We start from the raw sequence: 13121 nt of genomic DNA, 5'->3' as shown, positions 1-13121 counted from the left end.
TGCCAAAACCAGAGCAGCGCACGGAAATGCCATTTACCTTCCTGCTGGAGTGGTACCTCTTTATCTACTTGCACTTTGACATGCTTTATCTACTTGCACTTTGACTGCTAGGTTGGCAGGAGCAGGGACTCAGCAACGGGAACTCACCCTGTCATGGGGATTTGAACTGCCGACCTTCCAATCGGCAAGCCCAAGGCTCAGTGGTTTAGACCATAGCACCACCATACCAGCAAATTCAGATTACATAAGAGAAGTGAATTTGGTCCTGTTGGGTGACTAGCCCACTTCCCCCTAAAAATGAAACCTTTGTAGTAAGGACAATGGGTGGAAATTGCAGTGGAAAGTGTGCAATAATGCCACATCCTATTTCATTTGTTCACAGAATGAATGCTTGATAAACAGTCCCATTGTATAAAACTCTCTGCAAACTTTGGTGTGAATGAAGCAGGAGGAATGCACACCAAACAGATCATCTGGAAGTGACCCTCGCTTCCCTTAAGTTCACCAAATTCACAACATGAGTTTGTTTCTCCAGTATTTTAAGAACTACACAAAAGAGAGAATCCTTTCAGGTTCGGTTCCTCTCACCTTCAGAGCAGCGATGGCTTGGAAAACGAAGGAAATGCTTGTACCCTCAAAAAGGATTGGATGAGGGAGAGCAAAGTTTCCTCCTCTTGGTAAGAATATTTGAAGCAAGAAGGCCTTTACAAGGGATGTTTGTTTATTCCTTATCCAGTTCCTTGGAAAATCTGGACCTACTCCAGGGATGGGGAACCTGTAGCCCTCCAGATGTTTCTGGACTCCAGCTCCACCAGCCTCAGCCACATGACTAATGTCTAACAACATCTGGAGGGCTAGAGATTCAGTCCACATCATATGGAAATGTAGTGATGGATACCAGCTTGGATGGCTTTAAAAGAAGATGAGACAATTTCGTGGAGAATAAGATTATCCAGGGTCACAAGTCATGTTGGCTATTTTCTCTCGTGTGTGTGTGAACCATGGAAAGAGAATATATATATATATATTCATTGTGTTTTACAATTTAAAATACTCATTTTACACCCTTAAGATATCAATGACTTTTCTTCTTCTCTTTCCATGGTTCATTTTACATATAATAAATCTCTGCATATTTTACAAAAACTGTATCAATCAGTATTCCATTATTGCATCCATCAAAACTTATTTACACTGTTGAATGTATCTTAATGCTGCCAGCGTTTTTAGCTGTACACAATTATTTCCCATATATTCAATAAACTTTTTCCAGTCTTCTTTAAAAGTTGTTTCTTCTTCTCTTATTCTTATGTTAAGTCTGCAAGTTGTGCATATTCTGTCAACTTAAGTTGCCAATCTTCTTTGGTTGGGACCTCGCTCGCTTTCCATTTTTGGGCTAACAAAACATGGGCCGCAGCAGTAGCATACATAAATAACCTTGGCTATTTTCTGTCTCTATTTTTGGATCAAGTATGCCTCTAACTGTGAGTCACTGAGAATCAGAGGTAGAGAGAGTGCTGTTGTACTTGGGTCCTTCTGTGAAAATAGGATATTGGACTAGATGGGTCATTGGTCTGATCCAACAGGGCTCTCTTTAGGACCTCTCCTATATAATTATTTAAAAAATCAGAAGCCCTTTGCATCTCTTCCCCTACAGCCTTTGGATAGGACAAGCTATTCCTTGCTGAAATGCCCTCTTAAAGGCACACAAACTGTCACGATTTTGGGGTGGGATTCAATCGCATACTGGTGAATTCACATTGCACAGCAAACCCATCACCCCTTCAAAAGAAGAAGAGAGAAACCAATAAGAAAAGTTATTGGAAAATGCACTCAAAAGTGCAGGATAAAAAGTGCTTGCTATGACTGCATAAAAACTCACGGTGAAGAAATCAGAAACAGCTGACTTCAACAGGGTGATGTTCTCTAACCTCCCTGAGATCTTTATGCAAATGAATAAGGATGAGTGCTCAATAAACAGGCTACCTGGAAACAATGTTACATTTTAACGTACAGCCATAGGCTTAAATGATAGGGCAGTTATGGTGATCTAATGTAAGAGTGAAGGCGAAAAAAGCAGTAGCCTTCAATCGCATGTAGGGTAGTCGGATGCAAGTTACACCATCACAACTATTACAGGGGCAGAAACCCTGCCTTCAGTTTCACTAAGACCATGCTAGTAATGTACTTACTAACCAGATGGTTGCATTACATGGATTTTATAAGGCTTGCTCCTTAATTAAAGAACTGGAAGTGATCATGCCTGTTTCATCCTTTTGTGCACTGCTCAGTTTTGGAGATAGATGCAGTCTCGCACACTGGGGCACCCAAGAGTTGGGTCTCTTTAAGATAAAATGTTAGCATCTTGTTTCAGGGCTAAGTTCATTGGCCCAAGCTGAAGCTAAGCACCTTATCTCTCTATATAAACGGTCTCTAGTTTGTTTGGGAGGCTCCTGAGTTACAGTTTTTGTGAGCGGCACTGACTCCTTCACGGACCTAAAAGTGGTAGGAAAAAGCTGTAACTTGAATGGTTATTTTATATGTTGGGCTAGTATGCTTATTCTGTGGTAACTTAGAGGGCATTTCAGCTATATTATTATTTGCTTTGGAAACTTCATTTTTGTAGTATTTCTTATTAAAGGCTTAGGGGCGTTGCCTATGCCTTGGAAAGGTGCTCTTTAATCTTTATTTCACAGGGCTGTAAAAAGGATACCCCCCTGTTGCTTCATCTGAATAGCAGTAGTGAAGATGAAAGAGGCTTGTTTCAAAGTCTTCTGATATGCTTAATATTTTTTAAACAGGGCACTCTTGCAATTATGATGCTGTAGTAAGCAGGAGTGAGTTGCAGGATTGTACCCAACCGCAGCTTGCCAAGAAAAAGTACAGTAAGTGAGGAGCTGGGCCTGTAATTGGGGAATGTGGAGAATTGGAGTTCTGTTTAACATTTCTCCAATTGACAAGCTTTGGCGATATCTAGAACTTAGTCACAGTTGGAAAGATTAGTAAAAGAAACAAATCATAACTGAATGTAGAATCCATTGTCTATAAAACCTTGAATCTGTAAAGCTAGCCATACATTTGAAGATTTGTTGAACTGTGTTCTGCTTGAGAAAACATTGTTGGGTGCCTATTCAATGTAATTAAGATGTTCAAACAAAAGTATGGTAAAGTGATTTGAAAGCTGTGACCTTTCTGAAACCTTTGGAATCTAACATTGAAACAGATAGGAAGAACAGCTTAGAATCAGTTTTTAAGAATTAACTTGGAAGGCTGGAGATAGCTAGAATTAGCTGACTTGGAGCAGAGGGTAATAGATTTGTTGTCTGTGCTCTGAGATCAGTCATTTTGCTGTTACATAGGCTTGTTTCTGGTAGGTGACTTCTAAACCAACATTGGCACCACTAATCGCCGGTGCATGTAGACACAAACAAAGCAAAACTCTTTAGCCTTCTCATTGTAATACAGCAGGTTGTATGTCCCAACTCCACCATGGAAGGGAAATAACAATTTGCAATTCTCTATCTATGAATGCAAAACTTGATATGACTTGATTGCAATGAGTTCCTGTTCCCCTTATTTCCTCGCTATTGGCAAAATTTAAGAAATGCTGTTCATACTGCTGCCAACAAAAGCGTAAAGCAAGGAAGAAATCCCAGTAAAAATACTTCTGCCTACTTAATCTCCCCCTCTTGTGTAAGATTCCCTAGCTAGTCTCCTTCTCAAAGAGTTGCTCTTGTGTTTTACCTTGACTTGACTTGTTTTTTTATATGTTTGTTAGTTTTCTTACTTAACAAATACACACAAAAAATTAACAAAAATGATAAAATAACAACCCCCCAAAAACATCAATAAATCCATATGTTCTTACGAAAGAACTTATGCCACCATGTTCTTAATTCCCAGTTCCTTATCTTCCCCAATAGACTTCGTCTTTCTCAAAGCGGGTCTGTCTTACCTGTTGAATTAACTGCTTCCTTAACCATTTTGCCATTTCTTCTGTTATCTGAATACTAATAATCCATATTGTAGTTTGTGAAGAAAGCATGCCCAGGTTTTAACTTTATAAATTTCCCACTCCTTTTTGAACTTTTGGTTTGGCTGTCTCCTAATTGTCTGTCATTTTTGCCAGTTTGAGATATTCAAATAATTCCTCTTTTGTTGGTACTAATTCTCCTTTCTAATTTCTGGCAATTAATATTCTTGCTGCCGTTGTAGTATATAAAAATATTCTCTTTTTTTATTTGGAATATTTGAATCTAAAATGCCTAAGAGGAAGGCTTCTGGTTTCTTTATGAAAGTTTTCTTAAACATTTTTTTTTCCAATTCTTCAAATCCCAATTATTTTTTTTTGCAACCCCACCACACCTCCAGCACGTATTAGATCTTGTTTTATAAATTTTGGATAGTTTGCTGGGAGTTATATACCACCTGTAAAACATCTTCAAAAGATTTTCTTTTAGTGTATAACAGGCCATAAATTTCTATTCTTTATTCCATAATCTTTCCCATGCCAATAGTTGGATATTTTTACCAAAATCTTTCTCCCACTTAATTATTACTTCTTTCATCTCTTTAGCTTTCACCTCCCATTCTAGAAGAAGCCTATACATTCTCGATATTCTTTTTAAAAAATAAAAATAAAAATTGGTAGCATTATTTGACTCTATCTGTTTTCCACCAGGAGCCTTTAGCAAATAACTCCCTCCTCACAGATTCTAGTTTAGAGCATACCATCAGTAACATGTCTCTAATTCAGTGTGTCTGCTGTTTTTCTGACGTATGTGCTTACACATACATACACCTGTGAATAACAAAGGCCAAAATATTTATCCATGAAGAACCTTTCTATCTTGGCTCTAGACTGGAATGTCAGCCTAATTCTAAACTTGGGGATTAATCTTGTGTGTAAAACTGTTAGCTAATATATGCATTTTTGTGCACGTTGCTTGGCTGGAGAACTTCATTGCAAAATTCAGAGACATGCAAGTTTCAAAGGCTGTGTTGACTCTCATACTGTACTGTACTCGGTGCTTGGGAAGGTGGGGAGTGCATATTCAGCTATTAAATGTAGCTCTTCCTCACTGGTATATAAACAGCCATTGGCTGGCAATACAGCTTTCAGAAGCTAGATTTTCCTCCATTCCTGTGGTTCAGAGGAAACTCCCCTACCATACCTGCTGCAGTGCTCTTAATAGTCGCTTGCAGCTGATGCAATTTCCTTTTTCGAAAAAGATAATAAAAGTATTCGTTTTGTAACCTTTCCTCCAGTTTACCTCTCAAAGCAAAAGAGCATTTGCAGAGCTGAAATGAGGCACGCTGCCTTTTCTATATTTTCCAGGTTCTCTCCTTGTTAGAAAAGTACAGGTTTTACCACATTCCTTTTTTCCCCCTCAGATTTATCCCTCTGTAAATAATGGTACTGGAAGACAGCACGGCCACCACTCAAAGCTCTAGGTCAGAGCAGCCTACTTGTGTCATTTGGGGTAAGAAGTTTTGCATCTCCGTGCGCACTAAGAAGCCTTTGCTCATTGGCTGGTGAGGGCTTTCTGACATCTCCTTTATTTTGCACAGGATGTCGTCTAGATGGTAAGAACCCGAGCTACACATTTGATATTCCAGAAGAGGAGGCATATGAGCAGCAGCTGTCCCTGAGGACAGTAAGTAACTTGCTAGCCTTGTCGGTGAAGGATATTAACAGTTGGCTGGCCATGGTATGTAGCATTTGGTTCACATCTGGTGTGTGAGAAGGTTTGACTTTGGGTGTATATAGAGGAGGTAAGCGGGTGGCACTGTGGGTTAAACCACAGAGCCTAGGACTTGCCGATCAGAAGGTTGGCAATTCGAATCCCTGCAATGGGGTGAGCTCCTGTTGCTCAATCCCTGCTCCTGCCAACCTAGCAGTTCGAAAGCGCGAAGTGCTAGTAGATAAATAGGTACCGCTCTGGTGAGAAGGTAAACGGCGTTTCTGTGCGCTGCTCTGGTTTGCCAGCAGCACCTTAGTCATGCTGGCCACATGACCCGGAAGCTGTACGCCGGCTCCCTCAGCCAATAAAGTGAGATGAGCGCCACAACCCCAGAGTTGGTCACGACTGGACCTACCGGTAATAGTCAGGGGTCCCTTTACGTTTAGATCAGGTAAGAGTGGGGGGGGGAGCCTCTTCAGCCTGAAGGTCACATCCCTTTGTGCGCAGCCTTTCATGGGTCACAGGCTAGAGGCAAACGTGGGTGGAGCTATGGACCCGACTCTTCCATTTGTTCAACACGCTACATTTCAGAAAAGTCAGAGGTTTCTACCCACACACCTGTCTTCATCTAGGCAAGCAAGAGGCATTGCGTTCCCCCTACTCTTTGGTCCTCCCCAATATCAAGAATAAGAGACATGACAACCAATATTTGGGTGAAATCAGGCCACAGCTTCAATGACAACGGATGTAAGAGGTTTGGCATAAGCATTAGGTAGATCCCCATGCCTTCTGGCCCACCAGAAATGAGGGAGTCCCTGACTTACATCAAGGGGTAACTCCCCCACTGGATTGTACCTGGGGAGTGCTGTGGCCCCCAAAATCCAGACAGAAGCATCTCCCCTGGATCCTTTTTAACGGGGTGCTACATTCCAGAAAAGTCAGAGGTGTCTACCCACACCCATGTCTCCATCTAAGCAAGCAAGAAGCATTATCAGTGTTCAAGGATACATTCTGCATGAGGAAGGCACAGAGCAGGGCCAGTAAATGTGTGGCCTGCAGAGAGCCTTGAGGGCCAAAGACACCTTTGGCCCCTGAGGTTGCCTGTTCTTGGTACAGAGTACCAATTTGGTTTCCTCCAGGAGTTATTGGACCACAACCCCTATCATCCCTGACCACTTATGGCTCATAACTAGAGGAACACAGGTTCCTCACCCATGACCAAGCCAATAGACCCTGGTCCCTCCACCCAGTTTATTCAGCAAAGTACAGTTTCTGCAGCCAAGTCAAACCAAAATGAACTGTAATGTTACATGACCTCTGTTCACATGTGCCTCATATCTCGTGTGCCAGGGCATGGTTGAGTTCAGTGTCTGGAGGGCCACAGGTTCCCTGTATTTGGCCTAGGCCTTGAAGTGGTGGGGAACTTCACATTGCAGTGGGAAAGAGATCATCCAGTTCAGTATCTCACTTTGCTTGTTTCTTATTTGCAGTCCATTTGATGGCAAGAATCTGATTGCAGTCTACATTATAGCTAAAACAAAAACACTGTACTTGGGGTTGGCTCATGGGGGAACTATCATGGTGTTATGCCAAAGATACAAGACTACTTTCAGAAATAGTGGTCTTACTACAATTTCTTTGAGGTCTTGATGGCTTTGATTTCTGCCAAAAGGTCTGCCTAGGGGAAAATGCAAGGGATGAACTCAATATGCTGGAGATCTTGCCCCCCAAAGATAGCAAGCCATCTACTGCAGTGCATATAGCAACCCTGAAACTTTCTGTGCTTCCAATGGTGAGTACTTCCTTTGCCATTTATTTATGCATTTTTTTTAGAAGTGTTGATTACCTCTGCCAAAATAATTTCCAGACAGCTCAAATGTATTGTCTGAACCTCCCAAAGATCTGACTGGGGAGACCATCAACTAGAGGAGGACTGATCTAGCATAGATCACAATAGGTTTTTTGTTGCCAATCTATCAAAATGGAATAGCTGATGATGTCAATGTTATGATATGTGTAGTGGTGAGTGTCTCAAAATATGAACTTGTGTACCCTCCAGGCTTCCTTAATGGGACTTGACCTGGCTCTTCCTGTCACATTCAGGCTAAAATCAGGCTCTGGGCCAGTCTACCTTGCCGGACAATATTTATCAGGTAACGTCTACTGGGGCGGGAAATCCTTCTCAGCTCAAGGACTGAATTCCTTTCCAGGGCCCCCATGTCAAGGGTGGGTGAGGCCAGAGAGAAAAGTAAATGTGACTCATGGGCTGGAGTTTGGTAAATGTATCGCAGGGGAGTGCAGAAATACGCAGTCTGGTAAGAGAGCTGGTTGAAAGAATAAATAAACTTAAGTTTATTAGTCATGGCAAAGAAAACCATTCTGAGTATAGGTTTTACATGTGGCCAAGATAGAGCCAAAAACTAATGGTAGCCTGTGCTAACTCATACTGACTAAATGGGAGAAGAATCCAGAAGGGAATAAAGCCAGAAAGGAAGGAACGAGTATTTACTAAGAGAGAAGAAACTGGTGAGGAGGAAGAACAGGTTGACCTCTGTCTGTCCCTCCCGACTGGTTCAGATAACTCATTGCAAGCATTGCTGCTTTATTCCCAACCTCTTGTCATAGAGACTGCATTCCAGCTATGCAAAAAATTAGAGGTTTCTACTCATGCATACACACCCTTCTCGTTTTATCTAGGCAAGCAAGAGGCATTATCTTGCTTCAGGGATGCAATTCCAGCCAGGCACCCTTTAGACCCCCTCCCGTGGTCTAAAGCATGTGATTGTGAAGGGAAGATGCAAAGTTGATTTTGAGATGCACCAAGTACGCTGTTTGACAAAGGCTCTCCTGAAATCTATTTTTCATGTAACTTCGGGTGGATACATGCCTTGATAGTTGCTTATCCTGTATCCTGTTTCCCCATAGGCATCTGAATTTATGTATGTCATCCATGAGCCCAGGTGGGCTAAATCCTGTTGACAGGCTAGTGTTTCTCCGCTTGCAATCACCCCCCCCCGTACATCTTTATTGCTGCCTCATTCATGCATGCATGTGTTTGGGCATATCAAAATATTGCTATTGCTTAAGTGTTGCCTGAAACCTGGTGCTTTCGAAAAAGCTGCTGCTTGCATTACCAGAATAATCATCATGAGTAACCCTTTCTCCCATATAATCCTGGGGATCATAGCTTCAGGGTATCAAGTGCTCCATTTGTGCCAGTCACTGTCCAGGATTTCCTGTGGCCATCATTTTAGATAAGGAAAACAGACATAAATTACATCTACAAAATTTAACGCGGCATCTGAGTGGCTTCCAACAAAATATTAAAATACAATAGTCTGCTAAACATTAAAATCTTCCCTAAACAGGGCTGCCTTCACATTTCTTCTAAAAGTCTGGTAGTTGTTTTTCTCTTTGACATCTGGTGGGAGGGCGTTCCACAGGGTGGGTGCCACTACCAAGAAGGCCCTCTGCCTGGTTCCCTGTAACTTGGCTTCTCGCAGCGAGGTAACTGCCAGAAGGCCCTCAGAGCTGGACCTCAGTGTCCGGGTGGATAGATGGGGGTGGAAATGCTCCTTCAGGTATTCTGGACCAAGGCCGTTTAGGGCTTTAATGGTCAGCACCAATACTTTGAACTGTGCTTGGAAACGTACTGGGAGTCAGCAGGAAACATGGCTGTTTACCTGTGGCTTGATTAATCATGGTAACTTTTCATACACCACCTCCTACATGATCATGAGCCAGCTCTCCTCTTGCAGTTGGTCCCCCTTTGGACGAGGATGAAGATCAGGAAGAGTCCTCTAATGAGGAAGAGGAGATGGAGGCTTCTTCCAAGGAAAACCTGTCAACAAAGACAGATGAGATGGAGGCTTCTCCTGTAAAACCTGTCAAAGCTCAATCTAGCAAGCAGGCAAGCACATCCAAGGAAGAGGCACCACAACCTATTCAGGAGGACTCTCTGGTAAGCCTACACTCATGTATTTAGAGAATCTTCACCTACTGTTATTTTCCGTACGCTCTGGCTTTTGTCATGGTGTTCCATTGTGCCAGAAGCAAGTTAGTCATGGTGGCCACATGACCTGGAAAGCTGTCTATGGACAAACACTAGACTTAACCACACTGGGGTCCTTTATTTTTTACCTTTTTACCTATCCATGTAGATAATTTGTTTGAGAGCCAGTGTGGTGTAGTGGTTAAGAGCGGTAGTTTCGTAATCTGGGGAACAGGGTTCGCGTCTCCGCTCCTCCATATGCAGCTGCTGGGTGACCTTGGGCTAGTCACACTTCTCTGAAGTCTCTCAGCCCCACTCACCTCACAGAGTTTTGTTGTGGGGGAGGAAGGGAAAGGAGAATGTTAGCCGCTTTGAGACTCCTTAAAGGGAGTGAAAGGCGGGATATCAAATCCAAACTCCTCCTCTTCTTCTTCTTCTTATCCCTTAACCCCAGTCATCTGTAAGCAGTGTACAAGAAATCTAAAGGAAAAAATCCATTAAATCAAACTTCAGTTAAAATGTCTGCTGGAATTTGTTTTTAAAATTCCTTCAGTGGGCACTGGAAAAATAAAAAACGACTGGTATAGAGAAGTTATTTCCCCACTTAGGTTTAGAGATCTCCCCCTTCCTAAAAATTGGTCATAGAAAGCTAGCCTCTATGACTATACTGAAGTATTTTAGAATTTATTTTTTCATACAGAGTAATGATGCTCCCTTGTTGCATTTCAGACTTGCAACACCCTTGGTCTAAACCAGGCTAGATGATCAGGCTAGATGAACAGACAACCTATACAGTGGTACCTTGGGTTAAGAACTTAATTCGTTCCAGAAGTCCGTTCTTAACCTGAAACTGTTCTTAACCTGAAGACCACTTTAGCTAATGGGGCCTCTTGCTGCCATTGCGCTGCAGGAGTACGATTTCTGTTCTCACTCTGAAGCAAAGTTCTTAAACCAAGGTACTATTTCTGGGTTAGCGGAGTCTGTAACCTGAAGCATATGTAACCTGAAACATTTGTAACCCGAGATACCACTGTAAAATGTTTTGGGTGGGTTTGGCAGTGGCTAGAGCAGATCCAAGACTGTTGCCCCAAAGGTACTTCAGGATACAAAAGCATCACTCTAAGACTTCCTTCAGTGTTCGAAGTGACCCTTCAGTGTTCGAAGTGGTGCTCCTAAAAATATTGCCCTCCTTCTTTGCATCTTGATCTTCATGAAAGTGCCGTTTAAACTTTCTTCTACAGGGGAGAAGAGGAAGCAAAGGAGGGAAGGCTGCAAACAAGGGACAACTACGATTATAAGTTCTGATTGAAGGTAAGGTAGAAATGACATAAGAACATATACCGAGGTCAGAGCATTGGGCTATCTAGCCTAGCACTGACTGGCAGGAACTCTCCATGGTGCTGAACAGGAATCTTTCTTAGCCCGACCTGGAAATACTGGAGATGGAAGTTGGGACCTTATGCATGGTTCAGCAAAAGCTCCACCAATGAGCTACAGCCCTCCCTCAATGTTGTTGACCTTCTTGATGATGGTTGAGAGAAGAAATAAATTCATTATATAATGCCCAAACCTAGAATGTGGCTACAGGACTTCCCTAAGGTGGATAGCAACATTTGTTAATACACAAGTGTCCCATTTCTCCTGGCCTTGTGGAAATATGTTCCTGCCCCTATCTGGTCTTCGATGGCTGTATATATAAGAAAATCCTTTTGGATCAGGCCAGTTGCCCATCTAGTCCAGCAACCTGATCTAGAGTCCAGCAACCATTTGTGAGCAACCTGCAAGCAGGACCTAAATAGAAGAGCACTCTCTCGCCTTGTGGATTTCCAGCAATTGGTATTCTGGAGCATTACTGATTCTAGGCATGGAGCAGAACCATAATGGAGGGCAGAGCTATCAATCGCTACTTGCCATGATGGTTGCCATGATAGTTGCCATGATAGCTGTGCTCTGTCTCTATGGTTGGGGGCAGAAAGGCTTCTGAGTACCACTTGCTGGAAACCACAGGAGGGGGGACTGCTTTTGAGCTCAGCTTCCGCTTGCAGGTTTCCTGTAGGCACCTGGTGTTGGCCACTAGATTCTGAATTAGATGAGCCATTAGGCTGTTCTTAGGTTCAGCTATAGGACTCCAGATTCTTTTTGCTCTGTGGCATGTGAGTGAAACCAAAAGAGTTTCAAGGAATGGTTATTGTTATTGTTTAATTATTAAATGTCTATACTGCTCTTCATCCAAGGATTGTAGAGTGGTTTGCAATATAAAAACAAAAAAATGTGTAACACAGTAACAACAACAACAACAACAACAACAACAATAGTAATAATAATAATAATAATAATAATAATAATAATAATAATACCACCATAGTTTGCTGAATTGACCAAAGGCTCAGAAGAAGAGAAATGGTGGGGCTTTTTTGGTATCTTCTCAGGCAATTATGCAGCGGTTACAATCAATGAATGAATGAATGAATCTGAATTGTGGTCAAAGATCAGACAGCAGCAGCAGTCACAAATATAGGCACTATTCCCTTGAAGGAGGAGCTGATTCTGGGAGACCCTCTGTTGTTTGGAACCTTGATGGATGCTTTAGGGACTCCCTCCCAGGAACAAGGACCAGTGTTTAGCCCAATGTAGACCACAAGGTTCTGTAGAGTATCCTCTATCCATAAATACACGTGACCATGTTCTAGAAAATCCTAACACTTCCTTTTTCCTTTTTCCAGGAACCGAAAGAAGAGTTGGGTCTATTTAGCACAGCTCAGAAGAAATAAAATGTGCATAATGTATTATTCCTGAGTCTGAATCCATCCTTTTTTCTTAATCTGACTGGAATTTAGGCAAGACTGACCCTCAACAATGGCAATTCCTGTGGCAACTGAAAAGAACAGGTCCTACTAGGATGCTGGCTTTTAACAAGCATTATTTATTTTTTTCCTAACAGTGGTTGAAGTTTGGAAAAGGAGGACTGATGGTTCAGTCCCCTTTTAAGTAACAGAACAGCCAAAACATGAATAAGCTTTGTGACTTGCCTTTTTAGAGAAATATGGAAACACTTGCAGGAATACCAGGGGTGGCCTGTGACGTTTTGGTGCCTGAGGCTAAATGCCCCACAGCTGCAATTTGGGGAGCATGGGGATGTACAAGGGCTTCTGCTTCAGGAATAAGCCCTTGCAGAGCCCCGCCAGCAGAGATTTGACAAGGGCATATTTTTGAGGAAAAGCCCTTTCGAAAGCTTGCTGTCAGGTGGGGGGGCAGGGAGACTTGAGACTCTGCAGGTTTTGCACTGGAGCTCTTGCTGTGAGTAATGAGGAAGAGGCTGGATGTGATCTGAGTTCACCAACTGGTTTCAAATCAAATCAAATCAAATTTATTTATTTACGGCTATTAGCCCATAAAATATATACAAACCTAAAAGCACAGAAACATAAAAACTGGTTTCAGAATGG

At 42.3% G+C, this 13121-nt stretch overlaps 1 protein-coding gene across 1 annotated transcript; it reads left to right on the top strand.

Moving 5' to 3' along the window:
• Positions 1 to 5398: 5398 nt before the first annotated feature.
• On the top strand, positions 5399 to 12459 carry LOC310832182 (nucleoplasmin-like). Its single transcript, XM_083713826.1, has 7 exons — positions 5399 to 5483; positions 5572 to 5657; positions 7357 to 7476; positions 7744 to 7837; positions 9443 to 9645; positions 10917 to 10986; positions 12399 to 12459. Exons 1-6 carry the CDS (start codon positions 5414 to 5416, stop codon positions 10971 to 10973), a joined length of 630 nt encoding a protein of 209 aa, XP_083569952.1. The 5' UTR covers positions 5399 to 5413; the 3' UTR covers positions 10974 to 10986; positions 12399 to 12459.
• Positions 12460 to 13121: the final 662 nt, after the last annotated feature.

The sequence above is a fragment of the Podarcis gaigeae genome, assembly GCF_964106915.1.
Source record: "Podarcis gaigeae genome assembly, chromosome: 15".
NCBI classification, from domain to species: Eukaryota; Metazoa; Chordata; class Lepidosauria; order Squamata; family Lacertidae; genus Podarcis; species Podarcis gaigeae.
This window is presented reverse-complemented; position numbering and strand designations above follow the sequence as displayed.